General features: G+C 37.0%; 1 protein-coding gene across 1 annotated transcript in view; it reads left to right on the forward strand.

Moving 5' to 3' along the window:
- Positions 1–22,519, forward strand: part of UVSSA (UV stimulated scaffold protein A) — a 54,694-nt gene that overhangs the window by 12,119 nt on the left and 20,056 nt on the right. Inside the window, exon 7 of the mRNA XM_048081466.2 lies at positions 11,856–11,964. Within this exon, the coding sequence (XP_047937423.2) occupies positions 11,856–11,964 (109 nt within the window). The remainder of the gene's footprint in view (positions 1–11,855; positions 11,965–22,519) is intronic.

The following is a 22,519-nucleotide window of genomic DNA, read 5'->3' on the forward strand; positions in this document are numbered from 1 at the left end:
TTTATTTCACGATACCTGGGTGCCTGGACATGTCCTTTCCTTTCTCTCAGTGCCTGTTCAGGATAATCTCAGTGTCCAGTAGAGGGAGTGCATACTGCATGCTCGACATTTTTCTCTACACCACCTTTATCCAAAGCCAGCCATCGTCTCAGTCTGTGTTTCCAGGTAAACTTAGTACAACAGCAGTATGCTAGAGATACTTTGCGTTAGTTCTTGACTCTACTGAAATGAGTTATTGTAGGAGAACAATTGTAATTATTGGCTGAGATTGGTGTTTTAATAGAAATTCCTATTTCCCAAGGTTTTCCTTTTGTAGGAAAAACTTGCTTAAGGCTGGAATGCTCATTTAAAAATATCTTTCGTGGTTAGGAATTATTTTATTTGGTAATGTTTTCCCCCTTTTTTTAAAATACTATATTTAAAATTCTTCTTCTTTAATGTCTGATTTGCAGCTGATTAGATGCAAATGCTCTTGCAATTTTAAAAGATATTTACAGCACAGATCTGTATTGTATTTTAAATCATGCACACTACCTTTAATTTACATCACTTACATAAAGGGTTACCCATTTGGATTAATACTTGAAGTTCTCACACTATTAATAGAAATGTAGCTCGTTGGCTATATTTTGTACACTGAGGGTACATTTATCTCTTATGTAGTTACCTTTGGGGAGCAGTAAAAAATGTAATACTTAGGCTGACTAAAATGTGACCAGACAGAAGCTAGTAAGCAATATGATGTGAGAAACACCCTGCTTATTTGTCATTAGCAGAGTGATAATTTAACAGGTCTATTCCATTTTTCATTTTTAATTTCAAGTTATACTAACAACCAGGAAAATATAGTTTTTCATTAACTGTCTTCATTACTTTTTGTTTCACCTTTCCTTATCATCTGTCAAATCTAAGTGTGCACTTGGATCTTGATTTATACATGTACTTAATTTTATCCATGTGAAACATCTGGCTGGATTCAATAATGTCATTAATAATTAGATTCGGAGGAGGCTCTCCGTGTATAGTCCAGAACCTGATCTGAGCCCCAAACCGTGCTGTAATACAACTCAGATTTTTTCTGGAAGAACAATATCAGAAAAATGTTGTAAATGATGTTTACAAGCTAAATATTTGATGGTCATAATTTAGTCTTAAAATATTTCAATACATAAGGAGATTGAAATTTTACTATGTAATAAATTAAGCCAAAAGCTCTACCAGTTTCTTGGCTGCTAGACTGTTTGCTGATTTCTTTTTTTCCCATATCTTTAACTACAGCTTGACATTTTATCAATGCTAATGAGTTATTTCTACCTAATCATTTTGTGGCTTTATAACCAGCTCTGTTTTAAGTCTCTCATTTAGTTAGGTGAATGCCTTCTTTTTTTTTTTTTTTTACTAAAAAAAAAAAAAAGCACACTTGAGTTTTGGATCAAAAGCAAGGGCTGTATTGTTTTCCCTTTCTGCATCATCCTTTAGCCATAGAGAGTAAGGTCCAGCTGCCAGCTTTCTGCACTGTGTAACAGCTTCTTGTGCTCACATTCTCACTTTTTTTTCCCTCTTCTCTTCATTTTAGAGAAGTTGATTCTGAGGGGTAAGTCATTTTCCATAGTGATCCCTCACCATGCCTTTATCCACATCTGCTAGAACATAGCCCAAGGAGCAAGAGAGACACTTCGTAAAAGAAATCTTTCCCCCAGTTGATACCTTTAAATTGCGCACAAACAAAAACCCTGGCAAAGTTGTGCTTTGAAAACCAGAAGTGTTTAATGTTGAGATTAAATAGTAATTTGATTGTTTGTAAGTTTTCTAAAGCTTCAGAGAAGTCTTGGAATATTTGATAATTAGATCAGCATCACCCCTAAAGAATATATACAGTATACACCTAAAGATTATATATCAGTATCATACTTGAATCAGTTTATATACATTTTAGCATGTAATGTATTCAGAATAAAGTTTAATAATATTTGAGGGGTCAAAATAGTACCCCAGGCAACATTTTAATTTTTTTTTTGTCTAGATAATATTTATCTAAAAAGTCAGGTCAACCATGACTGTAAAAGTAAACACAAAATATTGGGTAGATCATGCAGATGGAGTGTTTGCTTAGAATTCCTCTTCCCTTATCCCCCATTTTCACACTCATATGATAACTATTTATATATATGAAACATCTTTTTTAATCCCTTTTTAGATAAAAGAGCTTTTCTATTTTTCTAAGCCTTGCTGGGAAATAAGGCTGACATAAAACCAAACACTATAAAATTAATTCTCAAAATATTACTTCCTTCTTCAAGTGTTTAATCAGCTAGTGTGATATTTTGCGTTGTTTTGATCTACTTTTCCAGAACTGGATGCTGCCGTGGTGTATTTTATGCTTCGCACTAGCTATGCAGCCTGCTGCTGTTACGAAGTTATTAAAAATATCTTGTTATGCAGATCTAGTCATGAATTCTTAAAGTTGTCACTGTGACGACCTCTGATCCCTATCTGATTCGCAGGTCGCACAATGCAATTTGGAGCTCTTCTAATAGAGTGTAAAATAAAGTAGGATGTCTGTATCATCACGTTAACCCTTATGTTAAGTGTTTAAGTTTTCCAGGCCGAAGGGTCATCTCCCTTGATTCATCTTTGAATGCCGAGCAATGTCTGTTCTGCAGGTAGTGGATATAAATTTGATTCTTGCCTTTCATCCATTGTACCTTACAAGGAGAAACTGTACATTGAGGTGGGTAGAATATACATGTGAAGTTCAGAAAAAGTACATAGCTAATTGTGTTTATTTAAAAAAAAAAATGGAAAAAAAAGTCAGGTTTGGAACATTACCAAGTGTATTTATTACAGTAATTCATTTAAATTTAGTACGTGCAGTAATATTAAAGTAAATACGTTCACATCAATGACATCTTTGTGCCTAAAATCTACCATCAGGGATATAAGTAAGGTTATCTGTGTCTTGCATAGGATAATCTATTGCAGGCAGCAAGTCAGCAAACTAGTTTATTTAACTGAGGCATATATTTGTCTATTAAAAATACAACATCTGAAACAACTTTTAACAAATACGTAGTTCAGATTCATTCATAAATAAGATCATTGAAGTAAACTTCAGTTTAGTTACTGATTTTATGGTGTATGTGAGTTCAAACTATACAACGTCAGGATATAGACGCTGGGGGTTGATACAGATGTTTAGTAGCATGAGTTTGATCCCGTCTGAGTGATGGTGGTAATCCGTCAAATGCAGTGGTGAACAAGTGCACGAATGAGTGCTAATGGGAATCTTGTTATATCACATTTGTGATGAAAATCACATTTCTTAAAATTTCATAAAGATGATGACTAGTGATGAGTTTTTTTTCTTCATCTCTAAAACTTGGCTGTAATCATGTATAAGCCTCTGAGCCACAAAGGAATTCAGTAATTCAAAACACTACCTAAAATATTTCAAGGGGCTTATGGAAATACTGTTCATCACCTCAAAAATAACTTGGACTAACTGAAAAGCACCGGAAAACCTAAAGGCTCCTCTGTAGAGGGGAAAAGAAACAAGTATTTAGTTTCCCTTTGAGTTATCAGACTATACAACAACTTTTTGGTTCAGGAATGGAAATGGCCACTGCAGCGTTAACCAATAGCTTGGAACAATTTCAGCTAGGCCTGCGTGCAGGGAACAGCCCAGAGAGAAAAATACCTGGTCAGGAAAGGAGACGAAGGGAGAGGGAGCTGAAGCATATGGGCTGTTGAAGGTAACACTGGAACTGTGACAGTGGCTCGATGACAGCTGCTTTCTTACTTGGTGACAAAAATGAGGGTTTTCCTACTGCTTTTAGGAATGGAAAACATCTCAGGATTGCTGCTCTGGTATGTTCCTGTCTGAGCGTGGACTCTAAACAGGATTTCCTGTCAGTTGGCTTCTTCATTCTCTAGCTTTGCTGGCTTCATCACACCTCAGTCTTCAAACCTGCAAACCTTTCCCCTTATGTTAAGACAAATAAGAGATTGTAGGCATTTTACAGGGATTCTTTACTCATTATAACCCATGAGTTAAGAATAAACCAAGTTTGTTTTTTTCCAGGCACAGGAATGAGCAATGCTATTTTATGCTTGCCCCTTTTAAAATTATTTCATCCGTTCCATAATTCTCAGAACATTAAAAATGAAATTCTACCAGGTATTTCTTAGTGTGTTATGCAGTTACCAAATCCACTTCTTGGCGGGTAGTTGGTTTTTTTTTGTACAGGTTGCTGTTGTACTACTTGTGGGAGCTGAACAGGGAAGCAGCTTATATATTTTGGTTGTGATTTTGGGGTTGGCTTAAAGTTGGTGAGCAGCAATCAGAAGAGGCAGTCCTGTCTCTGTTTCCTCCCGTGGTGGTTCCCAGTGCCTCCCTTGCACCAGCACCAGAGCTCCTATTGCTGCAGGGACCTGAACTTGCTGGAACCTAATCCAGAAAAAAGATTTCTGTACAAGCAGTAAGCCCAGCAGTGGGGCTGTCTCTTTGAATAACTGAATACGCTCAGGTAATGCACATCTGATTATGAAATTCAATCTTTATTTAGTCAGAGGACTTGGAAATTGATGGAGTGAGATATGATTAGCTCATCTACCAGTGTGAATAATAAACTGGATGAAAAAAGCAGCAGAAAATGCTGTACTGTTTTTATATATATATATATATGTATGTATATAATTGTGCAAGATGTTGTGCCTGAGGTGTGTACAGTAACCATGTCTGAGAGGTACATTCCTTTACATCGAAAAGAGGTGTAAATTTTTTAAATATGTATTACACAAAAACATTCAAGGGATTAATGCACTCTACAGTCACTTTTGGTGCTACATGTTAAATATAGGTATCAAGTGTAGGTGGTCAGCAGAAAATTTTAGGAGACTTTTTACATTGGAGAACTTTATTAGCTTTAATAATGAAAGGTAGCAGACTTCTGTTTTAGCTCTTGTGGAAAAGAAATGTGTTGTTAGACTTGGGGATCTTTGGTACCCCTGAACATGGTATTTCTTCTATGAAAAGCTGGGATTATGCAAGAGTTCTTTGCTGTTCTGATATACTTTCTTAAGGCTTAAGGATATTTGTGCAACTGACTACTGCTGGTTTTGGTGGTTGGTCTATTCTCCCACGTGCCTGGTGACAGGACGAGGGGGAATGGGCTAAAGTTGCGCCAGGGGAGGTTTAGGTTGGATGTTAGGAAGAACTTCTTTACTGAAAGGGTTGTTAGGCATTGGAATGGGCTGCCCGGGGAAGTGGTTGAGTCACCATCCCTGGAGGTCTTTAAAAGACGTTTAGATGTAGAGCTTAGTGATATGGTTTAGTGGAGGACTTGTTAGTGTTAGGTCAGAGGTTGGACTAAGTGATCGTGGAGGTCTCTTCCAACCTAGATGATTCTGTGATTCTGTGGTGGTTGATAGGAGCCCAAGCAGTAGGGCACAATGTACATCTGAGGATGCATCTAAAGTGGTTACTGCTAAAGAAGTACTAACCTTGCTTTGCAATATCTTCTTGAGATAACGCTTTTAAATGCACCCATTTTCCAGAGTAACTTCATTTATTCTTTATGAAACTGTAAATGCACATGTTACTGGACATAGTCGTTTCTTTCGAGCGATGATTCATTTTAAATGATTGATTTCAAAACAGGTTTTTAAAACCCTTGTGCCTTGAGACCTTCTGGTCTTTTTTTGAGTCAATTTTTGCTGCCCTGTGTTAAAATCCTTCCAAAGCTTACTTACCTGTTCAGGTTCAGAGACACAGTAGCTAGTAACACAGTGATACAGGTTTTGAGCAATGTGCCTCACTGCTGTTGTCCTTCCAAGGGCTGTGTCCAAGCTCTGTTTACCACCGGCCAGAAAGGAGAAGGGTTTGACACAAGTCTTGAGTGACCTCAAGCTCGCATCTGTAGGACTGTGACAATAGTTGGATATTTTTTTATTGCTAAAGCAATTTGCAGCAAGGTATGCTGGTTTATCAGCGTTGTACTTACTCTGACTTGTCCAGCAGAAGCCCTATAAGCCTTTCTGCTAACTTCTGGAAATTAAGAAGTAGTGTGAAAAGTGCACTCCCCAATAAAAGTCAGATTGTCCTAGCAGCCTATGTGCTGCTGAGCAAATATAAACAGAACGAACTGTGATACTTTTACTGGTAAACATAAAATGGGGTTTGCCTGGACCACATATCTAATTTGTGGTCATCTAAGTTTGAATTTATGCTCAAATCATGAAGAAGAGGGGAGGGAATGTGTGTGGGAGGTCCCTATACATGTAGCTCTCCTAGTAGTTTGTTTTTTTTGTATTGCATTGAGGAAAACTGTAGCACAGGTCTGAAATCTGTCAAGGTGCCAGCATTTATTTACTTCTCACCCTGTGTTGGATAATATAAAAGGAAAGAAAAGGAGGACCTTTGAAATCCTTCCCTGTAAGATACATTGTTTGACTATTCAGTTTCTATTACCGGTACTGAAGAAATTCTTTTTCCCCAGTCAGTGTTTGACTGCATAGAGCATTCCCAAATTTCATTGAGGATGACTGAACTGTGTTCAGTGTTGTGGCTGAATAAAAAATGTATTCACTTAAGGTTGCCCCTTTAGCTGGGTTCTATGGTGATAAATATTCTGGTTCCCTAACCAGAAATCTTCTGCCTCTAGAAAAATATTTAGTTGGCTTTGAGTAGGTGCACATGAGATATTGGCATGGTGGAATAATTTGCAAGATCTTCCAGTGAGGGTATTAGCATATAAATAGCAGATGCAATGACGACCATCACAGCTGAGTACATTTAATTTTTAGTTTATAAGATAGAATGGGTTTTTAAATGCATAGCCATCAAGCCTGGTGAAAGACAAATGAAGTTTAGAGTTCACTTGTCTGAAGATGCCTTACATCATTTTTTTTAAGAAAGGGAAACAGACGCATAAAACTGAACAAAAGTGATTTCTTGGGTGAGAAGTAATTGAGATTGCAAACCAAGTTAATTAGACCATGCAAAATTTATTTAATGGTCCCAGCTGTAGTTTGCAAGTGGTGTTTTAGTAAGTAGATATGACTTCTTCGTACACTATCTTTTTCTTCTTTTTCTGAAATAATTAGTGAATGCTGTACATCTAGTACTATAAACTGATTGCATTGTATGTTTCAGCCATTTTATTGCTTGCTTTAATTATGATTGCAGAAGCTCAGGTTTTTAAATCCTCTTAACAGAATGTAGTAGTCAATTTGTATGAGACTGGGAAGAGGACCAAAGGCTTTCCTTTACATCTTCCAAAGTGTTGTATCGTGGGTGGAGGTTTATTTATTTATTTATTTATTTTTATTTGTATTTATTACAAAATGGGATGGATGAGCAAGGCATTTAACTGGATCTGCCGTCGCACTGAGCTACGCTGACAGCTGGAGGCTCTTGGAGTGATGACTCCAAAGCAGAAGATACAATTGCATTTCTACTGGCATCCCATATCTGTTTTCAGTATTATTCTTTTTTTAAGACGTAGATTGGGAAGGAAACATCTGTTGATTTTCAAGTTTTTTTAATGAGTTAGGGAGCAAATGGTTTGATTGCACTTGTCTAGCCAGAGAAGTCAGCACTATTTTAAGGTTTTAATGAAAGTTAGGAGAATTGAGGAGACATTGTAACTGATTACAATGAAAACAATGCATGTGTGTTTTCTGTAATTATATTTTTTTTCTTCAGTATTCTTATCTGCAAATAAGTATAGCCCAAAAATCTGGAACTTGTCTAGCTAAATCCTGTTTCTTTCGACAGTGAGATACCTAGTCAGGAATGCTACCACTTGAAGGAAAAACAAGCAAACAAACAAAAAAAAAAACCACATTTTTGTGGAAGCATGATTCATTTAGTTACAAGTGAATGTCACTGTTGTCGTAGAGCAGATTAATAATGAACCAGGAAACTTCCCCTTTGCATCGGACTTGATGAGCAGTGGTGGTGCAGGTAGCCTTGGGTGTCTGGGGCTCTGTTTGGTCTTCCTTTGGATGACCATCCTCTGGTGGGAGAGAGAAAGTAGTTAATGTTTCTCTAAGACTGCCAAGCTGTGTTGGTGACTTTCCTCGTATTGATTGCAATTTACTAATTCTGCCACTAAAAATATGGTCTTAAACGTTTATTTCTTCTTCTGAGTAACTGTTGATAGTTTTGTGTTTTTTTTTTTTTTAATTACTAAAAAAGTTTACCTGTAGTGGAAAAGTAAATAACAGGTGAACTTTTATATGACATCTCTAGAGTTTGCTTTGGAACTTTCTATATGTTTGAAAAGTGGAATTGGAGAAAAAAAAAAAACACACTTTTCTGTCTAATAATGTTGCCCATAAGCTCTCCTCCTTTCTGAGGAAAGGGAATTGAACAAAACAACATAAATTGGATGGCTCTTATAAAGTGTTTTATTTCACTGGAGTGAAATAAATTGAGATATAGCTAGCCACTGCTACTGTGCAACTTCTTGAATTTCTACCAGTGGTGATCTTCGTATTTGAGAGCAAGAAGATAACTTATTTGTCTTGTTAAAGGTGTTATCGAAATAAAGATTTATGTCTATTTGAAGAAAAAGAGGGGGGCTTAATTCCCGATAGTTAGCTAAGCAGTTAATTTATTTTTTTTACAGGAAATCTAAATTTAATAGAAGACCCCAGTGAAATTCAAGGGTGTGAACAATAAGCATAATATTTTATGAAAATGACCCCCATATTTAAAATCTGGCATTATATGTTATGCATTGTAGCACCAAGTCCACATCTACCTTTTAGAAAATTAAAACACATAAATTCTGTTTAGTGTTTGATATGCAGTGCACTCGCTGAAAGCCATAATGCCCCTAAAACCTTGGGTTGCTTTTCACCTTTCATAAATTCCTGGGTAGATTCTATACAAAAAATAATTTTCAGCTCCGTGGCTCATTGTTATTCAAACTTGATTGATCGTCGTCATTTACTCAGTGAGGAAGTTAAGTGCTCCTGTCATTTCCGAAGAGTATAATTGGGACGTTTCACAGGTCAGCGGTAGTGACAGGTTTCCCTTTTGATTAGTGTTAGACTGATAACAAAAATTACAGTTTCCTATGATTAATGTTTTCTATACTACTTGAATGCACAGTTCATGGATTGTACCTAAACAAAGTGAATTTGCATCTGATTATGCCTTTTCTCCGTCAGGCTGGGCACGTGCTTTAAAGTTTCAGACCATGCAGGTAATACAGTAAAGTTGCTTCTGCTTCAGTTTTCATGTTGAGGCCTGCTTAATTTTAGTATATTAATATACAGAGGGCCATGTGCCTCCAGTGGCATGTGAAAAAAACGAGAGGAAATTTCAGCTAAAGAAGTAATCTGCATTCTTTGTAGACTTCTCAGATTGTCATGCACATGAGTGTTTGTAGTATACCCACTGATACCTTAGGTATTATTTGGAGACTTAAGTTAAATGATCGGTCTGAACTGAGTTTTCTTACTAGTGTGACATTATTCCTCAATTCCTTAAACTTGTTGCGGTTTATTTGTGAACAGACTACTGAGTAAATACTATAGAAATATGCTGTACTTACCCTGTTTTATAATGTGAAAGTTAGTCTGCTTTTATGTTATGGAACAAAGCTGTAGACTAAGATCATCGATGGCAAGTTTTAGCTTGGTGTAGTCTTTTTGGGTAGCTAAATGAGAAATGGAACCAGAGTATGGAAAACATGGTGTTGCCCTTCTCCTAGCTGGAGAAATAGGAACGTCTGTTATTTCCAAACTTAATTCAGTTGCTCCTGACAGATAAAAAGGGGATGACAACACCAGCAGAATTTTGAAATCAAAATACAAATAAACTTTTCTTCAGTCTCCAGCCCTCTCCTATTGTACAGAATAAAAAACTTTATGGTGTTTTTCTTTCTAAAGGCCATTGGGAAGGTCTTCTAAAGGTTGCAGTTTAACACAAATACTCTTCTTTCACATCTAGTGCCTTCGCAAGTTTTAGTGGTAGAGTATTTGACTTTTCATTAGAACTCTATTTTGATTTCTGCTGTAGAGGTCAGGTTTAGCTTGCATCTGTCTTGGCCATGCTGGTTGGGGCCTGAAGGCAGGATACTTCCAAACATGGTTATGCTAGGACTTAATTTTAAAATAAAGACTAATTAGGTATTCTCTTGCAAGGACGCACTAGTAAATCTACTCAGTTCTTCAAGAAAGAAAATATATATAATTTAACTTGCAGCTACTGTTTTCCTAAAGTCATATTTTAAACGAAGGGAAGAATCATACTTTCAACTTGCGCCATCCGTTCAGTGTAAGTTCAAGTGTATATTAATATCAATTAATGTTGCTTATTAGAAATGAGTTTCAGTTCAGCTTGCAAGTAATACTGACCAAAAAGAAATGGTGTTTTGTTATTTATTTATTTTTTTAAACTATGTTCAATATACCAAGATTGGTTTCTAGGTTTTTTTGGCTTCAGAGTATATGTATGATTTAAAGGAACTCAGCTGTGCAGCTGTGACACACGATTAGAGTCGTGAAATAAATTGGGAAAATTCTGCTGCAGGCAAAACCTGCAGTATCCTCCCATGCTTGTACAATGAGCAGTTGATATGAATATCAACATAAGTCAGGTGCAGCAGGAGAAGTAAAGAACATAGCTGAAAATACAAAAAATGATGCCTTTCCTTATCTATTGCAGTGAAGTTGGGGAAAAAAAAAAGTAATAGCTCTGTGGTGAGGTTGCTTTTAGTTGATATGCCCTTATTGTTTCATAGACTTATAGAAGTGCACGGAAAACATACAGTAATATGCTAATTGTATTGTTGTTAAGAATTAAATGATTCCTGAGATGGACAAACAAAACAGAGCATAAACCTTCAGCACTGCTGCCTTTTAGAGTAGTAGGTGTTTGCTGTTTTGTAGTTGTGATCGTACAGGCCATGTTTGGGTGGTACAGATTCTTTAAGTTTACGCGTACTATAGCAAAAACAATTCACTTCCAGGTATGAAACAAGCTTAGAAAAGAATGTAGAGGCTTGCTGGCACGTGTACAGTAGTGGCTGGCTGAAATGAAATATGGGAGGTCACTTAGGTTATTAATTGACCCAGTTAATTGGTAAGAACTGCGTTTTTATATTTCAGGTACTCATAGGGATTCCATTTTGGAGTGTAATATAGATGAAGTTCACAGTTGAAAAATCCTGTTTTGCTGGTCTTCTGGGTAGTAATTTGTGCAGTCTGTTGGCATGAATGGTTAGGTTTTGATGAATTAGGTAAGAAATGAATACATCGAAGTATTTTTAGTGCTGCTGTGAAGAAACACAGTAAAACACTGTTGTATGCAGACACATCTGAATAGGCTTACTTTGATCTGAATATTCGTACTGAATAGGCTTACTTTGATCTGAATATTCCTACTTTAGCCTACTGGTTTATCGTTCCTGTCCTGTTTGTCTGCTCTGTTTATGAGCCCTTTAGCTTTTCAGTACTACATAACATGCCACAGACTATTTGGCTGCGGCTGAATGAGTAAAATCAACCAAAGGAGAAAGAGATAAGGCTGTAATTTGCTCATTAAGTCAAAATCTTGACATTATTTTAAGATTTTTTTGGTTTTATTTATAGCTTCACGCTTTCTCAGACTTAACCAATGGCATCTTTTGTAATCTTTAAAGAAGCCCTTAGGATAGAGGATGGCTTTAGAGATAAAATGTTAAGCAAAGTTCTGATCTTAGATGAAGATTAAATACATAATTAGGGAAATACTTTTGTCACAGAGTCTGAGTAGAGCTATCACGATGTCTGTGAAATATTTGCAATGTGAAGGGAAATGAAAAGCTGTCTTCACATTTAAAAAAAAAAAATCTCTGTAGATGAAAGCCTCAGATGATGATGACGATGATGACGAAGATGAATTTGTGGAGGTCCCTGAGAAGGAAGGTTATGAGCCCCACATTCCAGACCACCTGCGTAAGGAATATGGTGAGTTTGCCCAGCTGTGAAAAGCTTTATCCCTGCATGTTACTGCTGCACTAAAGTAAATAAACAGCCATTATGAAGTAATATAGTGATCAGTGGTGTGGGTAATCTCTCTGGCTGCTATGGGGAAGTCATTACATAGATAGGGGAGCAGTGATTGGCTCTAGATAAACAAATACTTTCTAGGAGCAAGAGCAACTGAGACTAGAAGCTTATTTCATTCCATCATGTTCCACTGGAGTTTAGAGCCAGAAGCAGCACTGTGTGTGCTTATATGTGTGCTAAACACAGGGAGCAAAGGGATTGCAAAGTGAAGCTATAAACAAGCCTGAATAATAGAAATATTTGTAACAGTCTGGTGAGATGGGATAAAGTTTTGTCTCAATTAGTAGTATTAAAAGCAGTTGGAGATGTGCAGCTGCTTCCTCCTGTGGGGTAGCCAATTTACAGCTCACAAAGTGGGCTTTTTTTTTTTTTGGATGTTGCTATCACAAGATAAGAAAAGGATCTCAACCTTCAAGTCCAGAATTATAGCCATTGAGCACATACCAGATGACAAAATATAATCTTGGTCTTGACTGCTTTGTTTAAATAAAGCAAGCCTTCTTTTAATACATTTTAAAGATGAAAAAAAAAAAACCAAATTATGTACTTGTAATGTATTTTTGTGAAATTGAGAGGGAAATTTCTGAAGAAAGTTCATCTCAAATAATTAAATCTCAGTGTGTTACTTCTTGTCCTTTGTCCATCTAGCTTATTAAGTGTCTGCAGCTTTGCAGCTCTGTATAGCATTGCGTATTTTAAGAGTCAGAAGATTATGGTTCAGAGGAGAGGAGAGGGTAGCTGCTATTACATAGAAGTTAAAAAAAGTTAGACATCATAGTAAGTTTCTTGTGCCTACATTTCTCCACAGGTGTTTGTGTAAGGCTGCTTCTGTGTTACCTTTTTTGATCCCATTCATATTTATGTGTAATTTACCTGCTGTTTGCATTATAAAATTCAGGCTGTAGCTATTATCTCTATGAGCCAAATGTATCTTTTTTGTAAAACAAAGAGGTGTGCCTGCGTAAACCCAAGGAGATGTGGCTCAGGTGACCTTTTAACCGTCTTCTGCTATCAGTTTTGGCTACAGACAGCGAAAGATGTTTGGTAGTGATAACCTGTATTGGCTCAGGTCAGCTCAAGGACATCTCCTGGTCTGCCGGGCCCTGCTAGGGCCTCAGTCCATCTTAACCCATCTGGAGTTAACCTGCGAGGACACCCTGGCACCCTTGGACGTAAGGCCTGCATTGATCAGACTGCACACCTGTCTGTTTTCCCCACCTGCAATGTTGTTTGACTTGACTTTTAGCACATGCATTGCTTGAAACAGTCGACAGGCAGGTGCTTTGTCCAGCCGCTGGCTGGGGAAGGTGAAGTGCAACAGGGAGTATTGAGACAGTGGTGAGGCTGGAAAGTGACGTGGGAATGGGGTGTGCTTTTTAGAAACAAACACAGGACAGTGGTGAAGGGCTGAGGACACAAGGACACATAGGAACTGAGCAGCTGTTCTTTTGTTCTTGGAAGATGATGTTAGATTTTGATAAAAGGACGACAGTATATGTTGGCTATCCCACCTGCCTCAGTCCTGCAATAAACTTTAAGTTCTAATTATTGCTAATAATGGGACTTGCAAAAAAAAAAGAATATAATGGTAGAAAGGGATAGCTGCCTTCTGGGTAGCTGTGAAAAGTTTCTTATGCATGCATGGCTAACAAGAGTAAAACAAAATGTTGGTGGTGATAGTAAATAAATGAACAAATGAGGTTGGTTATTAAGATAGCTATGGTCCTTAATAGTTCCAGGCACTGGAACCTGAGTTTTGTATCTTTAACAGGAGCCTGATGAGTCCTGACGTGAAATTTCTCTTTATTACTTGTTAACTTCTACTGGAAGTGAAATGTGTTCTTTTCCTTCTCTCCCTTCCTTCTCCTGTCTTTCTCATGGACACATATTTAAAAAATAAAGTATCTTACCACCCTTTGTATCACACTAATACAACACTTAGCTGCCATTTGAATTCCTGCTCGTGGAAAAGGATAAAAGAACAAGTTATGATAACTTAGTCTGGTCACCTATCAGTCATACTCGTCTACTCAAGGATATTTTAAAAATCTATACAATTAATTAAGAAATTCTCAATTTGTATTTAAACTGTTGCTGATAGGAACATACCTTATAGTGAAAAAGCCAATCAGGAAATGACACCTCTCTCATGTTGTTTGCATGCATTTATGTAGGAGCTAATGGTCGCACTTGGTTGTTCTTTATCTGATGTTTGTTAAAAATAGCATTTTGAAAGATATGAACCGTTCTTGATATTCCTGAAGTCATTTAGGAAGTCATTTAAGCTTTCGTTTAAAGTTATTACCTAAACTCCCAGTTCAGGAAAGAGTATCTGTTCAGGTAGTCTTTTTATGCATGTCCTTTCTTCCATCTTTTCATGCTTAAGTGCTTTCTTGGACCAACTTATCAGTTACTAGTTCAAAATCAATTTCAGAAGCCAGTATATAAGTGTTGCATAAATCAACTGACTTCTTTGTAATTACTTCAGGTCTGCATGAGTAAAATCAGGAACAGTGTTTGCTCTACTGGACTCACTTGTGTATATATTTTTAATGAGCAAAAGCAAAGTAAGCATCCCTTTGGCACATTTTTGTTTAGAAAGGTGAATTACCATATTACACAAGAATTTATTGATTTCAAAGTAGCATGTTAACCATGGAGAGTTGGCTGTGTTAGATGGCCACCTCTCTAATTAAATATGGTTCTTTATTCCATGTGCAAGCGCAGTTATCATAGCGAGGACTTTAGATTTATCTTAATATAATCCTGTTGGGTTTTTGCTGCATTTCATTAGTTCACGTTCAGTTCATGAAGAGGCTGAGCTAAGAAAACGAAAGTCTGTGCAAGCAGAATGCCTTAACTGCAACATTAAACCTTCCATGTAAAATACATTCTCAGTGCTGTGGAGAAGGTGTGAACAATTTAAAGCTTTTTTTTGCTTGTGTTACTTCACCTGAACAAACCAGGAAAAGTGAGCAACTTCTCAAATTAACTTTTTATACTAAGCAGGAAAAAAAAAGATGTAAAACATGACCGTGGAACTGGATTGGAATGTGACATCTAGATTCCTAATATAAAAGTCACTTATTGCCTTTCACTTCTCTTAGGAAAATGGAAGTATCCTACCGACAAGGTACAACCTTTCAAGCTCAGATGCTGTTTCCAATAACACCCACATCCTTTTTTGGTTCTTGTGAGATCTGAAAAGTTAGTGAAAAAGGAAAAGATAAAGATGGTAGGTTTTGTATGCATAAGCATGAAGCCATGTACAAGTGTAATAATAACTCTGTGTGTGTGCATGCATGTGTATGTAGTTGATAATGATTATCCCAAAATTGATGGTGATATTTAATATGTAAGATAAACTGAGCATGGGCATAGTTTGGGTGGAGGGAGAATTAAACAAGTCAATTTGAATCTCCATGTGTAAGATGAAATGTAAATTTGTTAAAAGAATTTAGGTGATTAGATAACTGAAGTGTGAAGATATAACCCATTAGGGGTGTCATGCCAAATTAGCATTACCAGACTTTTAATGACCTCCCATTTGTATAATCCTTATTTACACTTGCACCTGATGTCTGCAACAGACGAGCCCAGCCGTCCTGTGGTACCACAGAGCCGTCGTAAATGCAGTTTGTTGTTAAAGAGAAATGCTGGGCTGAAAAAGAAATGGCACTGTGAAGATAATTTTCATAGGAGCACTCCAGTTCTCTCAGAGCTCTGCACCAATGTTGCTCATTTCTATTGAAGAGCAACTGCCCCTTGTACGGTCAGTATGCTAACTGCTTAAAAATTGAGTCGTTATTTATTTAAAAGCAAGCTTTGGGGAGAGAAGAAGTACAATTAAAGAATATAAAGCATTATTTCCACGTGAGATTTCCCACATTCCAGCCTTTGTTAGTCAGCTGTCAGGGCTTAAAGCCTGAAGGTGGGTAAGGGCAAGAATGAAATTGTGGCTTATGACACAGTTCTTGTGCCAAAGACAGAATTTGGAGCTGACACTGGGAGAAGAGATTCCTTCCTGCCCTGACGTTGCTGTAGCTGAGCTCTGAACCACACGGGGAAGCAATCAGGTTTGAGAGAGGTGCTTTTCCAGGTGAAGACAGAACAATTCTCTGATCTAGTCCAAAATACCTCCTCAAGCAACTGCTCTCTGCTGCTGCTGGTGCCTTAGGGAGGGCCACAGAGTCTGGGGATCTGTTCCACTCAGGGAATGTAGGGGCCTTTGTTATCTCTCCTGACACCAGTGATTATATTGCATAGATCTCTGTTTGCTGTAGAGAGAGCTCAGGCACCTATGTCTAATGGTTAAATGTGGGTGTTTGTCTAAAAGCCGAATCCCGCTCTAATTAAGTAATATCAAGGTACTAATGGGTTTTCTCGTGACTCGTAATTCTTGCCTGGGTCTCAGTGCAGGCATTCACAAATTTATTTTTGTGATACTACTTTGAGGCACAGGGAAGTGGTATTGCCATTTTACAAGTGGTGACATGGGGAAGCCATCTGATTAGGGAGCAATCAACTGGTTGTCAAGTTTCAACCTTTATTCAGAATTATGTGGGAAAGGACTGTGCAATCAAGAACATAAATCGTTATTTCAAATCTTGTTCATCAGATTATTTCTCTTGTATTTAAGCCTCATACTAAAATGTTTTTAGGTCCATGATAACCACTTCAGTGGCTCACATTGTGTCTTAAAATCTGTTTGGGCTTTTTTCATATCAAGATCAATGCTGCAGTTCTAAAATCCCAGGGGTTAGTTCTATCCATTTCAGAAATTCTTCCCTCTTCACATCACAGTGTGATGTGCTTTTGTGGGTTAGATGTCCCCAAACTGCCTTTCCTAATCTGATGGTGTCTGGGTCATGTCTTTTCTGTGTGTTAAGTACCTTTTTTTTCTTCTATGAAATGTCATAGCAACACGGGAAAGAAGGCTTGTACCCCAACTTGACAAGTATATACACAAAACGAGACTATTTCCTTAGTAGAGAATTCACCACCTGAATTTACAACGAGAGAACTTGGAATATTTCAGACTACACAAAATATTCTAGCGCAGCTCCCTGAGCATTTTAGAAACATGGATAAACTCACAGCTGTAACCAGTCATTGAAGGTGTGGGATTTTTACAGCTTTGGCATTTTCTATAACCATTAACAGCCTGTACTGGGAATAACAACAACAAAATGTGTGTGTGTATATATATATATACACACTGTATAGACTAACAGATTACATTTCTACTGTCTGTTGATTTTTCCAGTTAGGTATTTCTCTATTCCATGTTTTTTAATGGTATACATGAAAATCTGGAAATCACAGGGAAAAAGCACAAACTCTATGTGCCTAGTGTTGAGCACGTCTAAGTAGAGCATCTAAACATGTCTGAATACTTAGTGAAAGACTTGTTTTCAGTACTTATTAGTCTTTCAGGAAAATAATTTGTTTAGTTTTCTGTTATTAGGATTGATTATGGTTCCCTGGTGGTAGGCATATTTGCAAAACTTACTGAAAGTCATTTTGAAATGGCTTTTGAAATGGTTCGGTTTCTGTCAAGCCTAGGCATCCACAGGAGAGAGCTTGTTTCTCATGGCTAGACTTAAGGATGAGTCAATGCAAGTAAGAGAACACTGTGGATTTGGTACAGCAGCTTTTGTTGCCAACAGGTTGCTGTGTTTCATACAAAAAGAAAGGTGAGTTTATCTGGGGAGAGATGTATGTCAGAAGAGCAGCTTAGCAAATTGTTTTCATCAGCTACATGAAAAAAAGTGCATCACTGAAACTAACCAAAAGATTGTGTTCTACATCAGCTGTAATGAAATGTTTTTGATGGCTTTAGTATCTGGGAATGAAGTTGCTGAGGTTCTGCTGACTGTTGAATCACTAAGTAGACACACACATGATAGATAAACGGAAATTAAAAGTTACACTTAAGCTTTTCTTTAAACGAGAAGAAATGAAACGATGGCTTCTCAGTTTTTCTGGGTTCTGCTTTAAAAGCCTGATGGCTTCTTAGTCTGGTTTGATTTGTCTGTTCTCCATACCTTGGGAGCTTCCTGAGGGAATTCTTCCTACAGGTGAAGAACATGGAGAACAGTTCTGCACGGAGAAACAGCTCAGTGGGGACCATGGGGAAGGCAAACTGAGAGGCTTCAGTGTGTATGGAACACAGTTGTCGGGAACTGAATTTGAAACTTGGAACCATGCTATCACTACTAATGCTTTGTGCTCTTTCCTGTTAGGCTAAAGAAGGACTTGTGGGTATTACTTGACTTTTTTATGGGAAAACTCAAATCGGCTTTTGCAGGAGGAAAGACAAGCAGAATTAGTTACTTTCAGCTTTTGGTAATCTGTGAAATTTGGATCCCCTTTCCCAAATTTAAAAAAAAAAAAAAAAAAAAGGCAGTTCACATAGAGTTGTGTTTCTTTCCCTTTAATATTGCTAGAAGTGCTTTAATATAAATCAGACAAAGTTGTTACATGATTGAAATAGCATGCATTGTTTTACCATAGATGTGTAGATAACAGATATCAGCACTGGAGTTAGGACCCTGGTCCTGATCTGCTATAATTGAATATGTGACATATAGTCTGAATTTTTCTTAGCATTTACAACATTAGAAGTATTTAATTACAATTTTACTGGTGAGATTACCTCATTATAGTAATATTTTGAATATATCTATATGTAGGCAAACACATTCTATATAGCTACATTTAGGACAATAATTGAGTAAAGCTTTCATAATACAGTATTTGAAAGGAAGAGAACTGCATATTTATGGAAAAAACATTCCAATAAAATACTTCTACATCCATGTAGAAGTATTGATTGTAGATGTTTCTTCTGATGCATCCTAATCAGTAGATTCTGCAAGCCCTTCCTCACTTTCAAGCAAGGTCCTTCTATGTAAATAAGTTCCACGGGAAATCTGACAGGACACAGCATATATGGGATGCCTTCTGAAGTTCTTAAAAATTAATGACTGTACAGGATGCTGATAATACTTCTGAGTTGTTTGTGATATTAGTGTACCTCACAGGAAGTAAGCAATGGCCAGGGATTGCAAAAGTATAAGCAAGAAGTCTGAAAGATCAGGGTGTAAGGAATAGAAAGGTTTTAATCTAAATGCTGCCACTTTGGTTTATTCTGATTCTTAACTATGATTTCAAAACATAAAAATTAGGGTTAATTAATGACAATTATCATTATAACAAATTAGCATAATCTATAATTTAAAAAATACTAAACAAATACTTTAAATACTTAAACACTTTATGTAATGTTAATGAACTCTTGTAGTTAACTAACTTACCTTTTTTCTTTGAATGATTTGAATTTCCAAATTTGAATTTCCAAAGTAGAATTCAAAAAATTTTTGATAAATATAAATGATTGTGCGTGCATTAAAAGGCAGCTGTGGGCATTTCTTTTGGTTGTTTAAAATCGTAGATTATGAAGTCTTAACAACTTTTTGAAAGCAGTGTAATTCATGTAGAAACAGTAATGTGCAGCTGACCATGCGATAAGTTGCCGTGGGTTGTGTGCACGGCTTCCCTGTGTTGTGAGACTTCTGCTGAAACCACTTCTGGCATTTCAGCATCCTCCCACAGCAGCAGCAGGCAGCAGTTTGATTAGTGGCATTCAAAGGTAAGATAAGAAACTGTATCTGTTACTCAATTTTAAAACTAAGGAGGAGGTTTCCTACCCCAAAAAAATGATAACTGTTGTAACCTGTTTATCCCTGTATGAAGACTTTTTTTAGAGTTTGCTTATAGCATCTAGTAGTGAGAAATTTCTCATTCTCCCAATTAAAAAAACAACTGAATATTCCTTTAATTTGTAATGGTTTCATAATGATCAGCTATCCGTCAGGGATGATTTATGTAATTCAAAGTTTCATCCCTTATGAGTAGCAGAACCAGAGATAATGCAATCTTCCTACCACCTGATCACCTATGATAATTGTGTTCACACACGCAGTTGTGCTTGGTGAGAGATAGCAAAACTGGCCTTAAACACTGAAGCTGTTCAGAAGCTCTGCCCCAGATGTTGCCATAAATTCTCTGGTCTGTAAGTCCATGTAAAGTAAGCTTTGCAAAGTTCTGCTTACTTAACAGGAAAGCTTATTGTGGCTCCTGAATAAAATACATTCTGATTTTTTCATTGTGAGCACAGTAGAGAGTAAGTGCATAAATATTTTACCTCAACTGCTAGATTTTCTTGACAGTTTTGGAGTTGTCTGTACTAATACAAATCACATACATTCAGCTTGACTAAGATTCAACGAATGGGAAGCAGAAATTACTGTATTTTTAAGGCAAGTTGAAGTCAGTAGTACTTGTTTATATTCTATCTCTGTTTTTTCAATTAAACTTGAGTGAATCTGAAGTAGCTAGATTTCGTCTAAATCCACACAGCTGAGGAAACCTGTGCTCGCTCTTTCTCTGAATTTTCACTGAGGGGCTTTTATCTCCCCCTAATCCCACCATTTCTGTCAGGACATAATCTCTTTCTCAAATTTACATTTTAATTACAAGGCCAGCTGAACTAGCTAAAATCAATAATGTCAGCATTCAGCAGCCTAACTTCAGCTGAAACCCCAGCCTCTCTCTTTCCTTCTATCGATTTGTCTTGTGAACACGGTCTACTTTATTGCTTCAGGCAAATAGGTGCCATTTGGTCAATTTAAACAAAAAAGGGGATTTGAACATTTTTATGATTCTTTCTAACAGCTGCTATTGGAACAATTTGAACCTAGGTACTGTACTTGCATTAAAGAAAATACACAGAGCAGCAGAAATCTTAAGAGGAATTTTACTTTGAAAACCACACTTAATCCCACCTGTGTCTTCAAAACAAAACCCACCCTGACATTGGATACCATTCAGATACCGGTGTCTGCATGGTGACTCTTTATCTGGTTAGCAAGAACTAATTTTATAAACAGAGACTTAAAAACAACCACACACACAGTAGAGGTGATGTAGCAAGGTATTTACTTTTAGCCATTTTTCTGTTAATGGTTTAAAATAAGAAATCAATGGAAAAAATAGTTTTTCTTGTAACTCTTAAGAATTCCTGTATTGATCTTCTGAATGTGATTTTATCTATCTAAATGTCACATTGTCCATTTATCTCGTTTCTGCGTGTTGCTGAGTGCTTGTCTCTGCTGTGCTCCTCCTCTCTCCCCCCAAACAAAATCAGTGTAGTGTATGAGCAATCATGCTTGCCATAAGCATCGTAGAAAGTTTTTGAATAAAACGAGGATTTTCTGAGAACTTTTGACGCATGTGCACATATTCTCTCTGAAGGAGCAATAAAGGTGTGGTGAGAGATGCATACCTGTTTTTTTCTTTTTGATTTAAAGGCAATTTGCAAAAGGTACACACGCAAGTGCTCTCAAAACATTTGCTTTGAACAGCTCTTTTCAGAAAGGTATTCTTGTCCTTAAAGAAAAAGATGAACAAAAAGAACATTTAAATGCTAAATGTTTAATATGCAAATACAGTCTAAGCATTACAGGTACTGTCCGTCACATTTTTCTCAGCTAACCTTGTTGATGCCAAAGGCTCTGTTGGCTTGTAACTGTTTCTAACATAAAAGAAAGTTTGCTCATCTAAATCCTGATGCTTTAAGAGTTTATTACAAAATATTTCAGGTTAATTCTGTTTCACTTTGATACAAAGCACCTTAGAAGGGCTTCTTCCCTTTCTAGGCAATGAAGCTGAGGTGCAGTCCTATCCTTCCTGCTTACCAGATAGACAAACTCAGAATTACTCCCTTCAGTGAAATATTAACTACTGTTAAAAACACTTTTGTGGAGGCACCATTATAGCTCTTGAATGGCAAGTCCACAGCTGAATAAATGACGTGAGATCATTTCTTTTGCTGTTTATCCTAGATATTCCTCTGCTTAGTTCCATCCTATTATGCTTAATTATAATTTCTGTTATTACTGGTCCTTCTGCTAATTTTGAGACTGTTTTCTAATGTTTTCTAATGTATTGGTTGCTCTTATAAATGATTCTTTTTTAAAAAAAAAGTGTTCTTTAAAGCCTTATTGACTTTAGGAATCAAAGTTAGACAACAAGGTGAATGTGACATGTTCTCACTTTCATTAGAGAAGATGATGTGGGCATGGCTGAGTAAGAGAGTCTCCGTGAGTGCTTATTGACTGCTGATGGCTAGTGCTTTTATCCTCTTCTGAGTCCTGCTTGCTCCTTTCTTTTGTGAAAGGAAAGGTAAGCCGTCTGCCACAGTTGTTACTGACCTCTGCCCTGCATCACCTGTTCTTAAAACATTTTCCTTTGCTGTGACTAGCATAAACCATACTAGAGAGAGACGTTTGTTCTCCAGTGGTCTTAGAAGAATCCTCAGCCTTGAGAGCGTTCTGTGTCTGTCTTCTTTGTGGAATCAGTTGTATTCAGAAGATCTGGGAATGACTGA

This window comes from Anser cygnoides, chromosome 4 (genome assembly GCF_040182565.1).
Source record: "Anser cygnoides isolate HZ-2024a breed goose chromosome 4, Taihu_goose_T2T_genome, whole genome shotgun sequence".
NCBI lineage: Eukaryota > Metazoa > Chordata > Aves > Anseriformes > Anatidae > Anser > Anser cygnoides.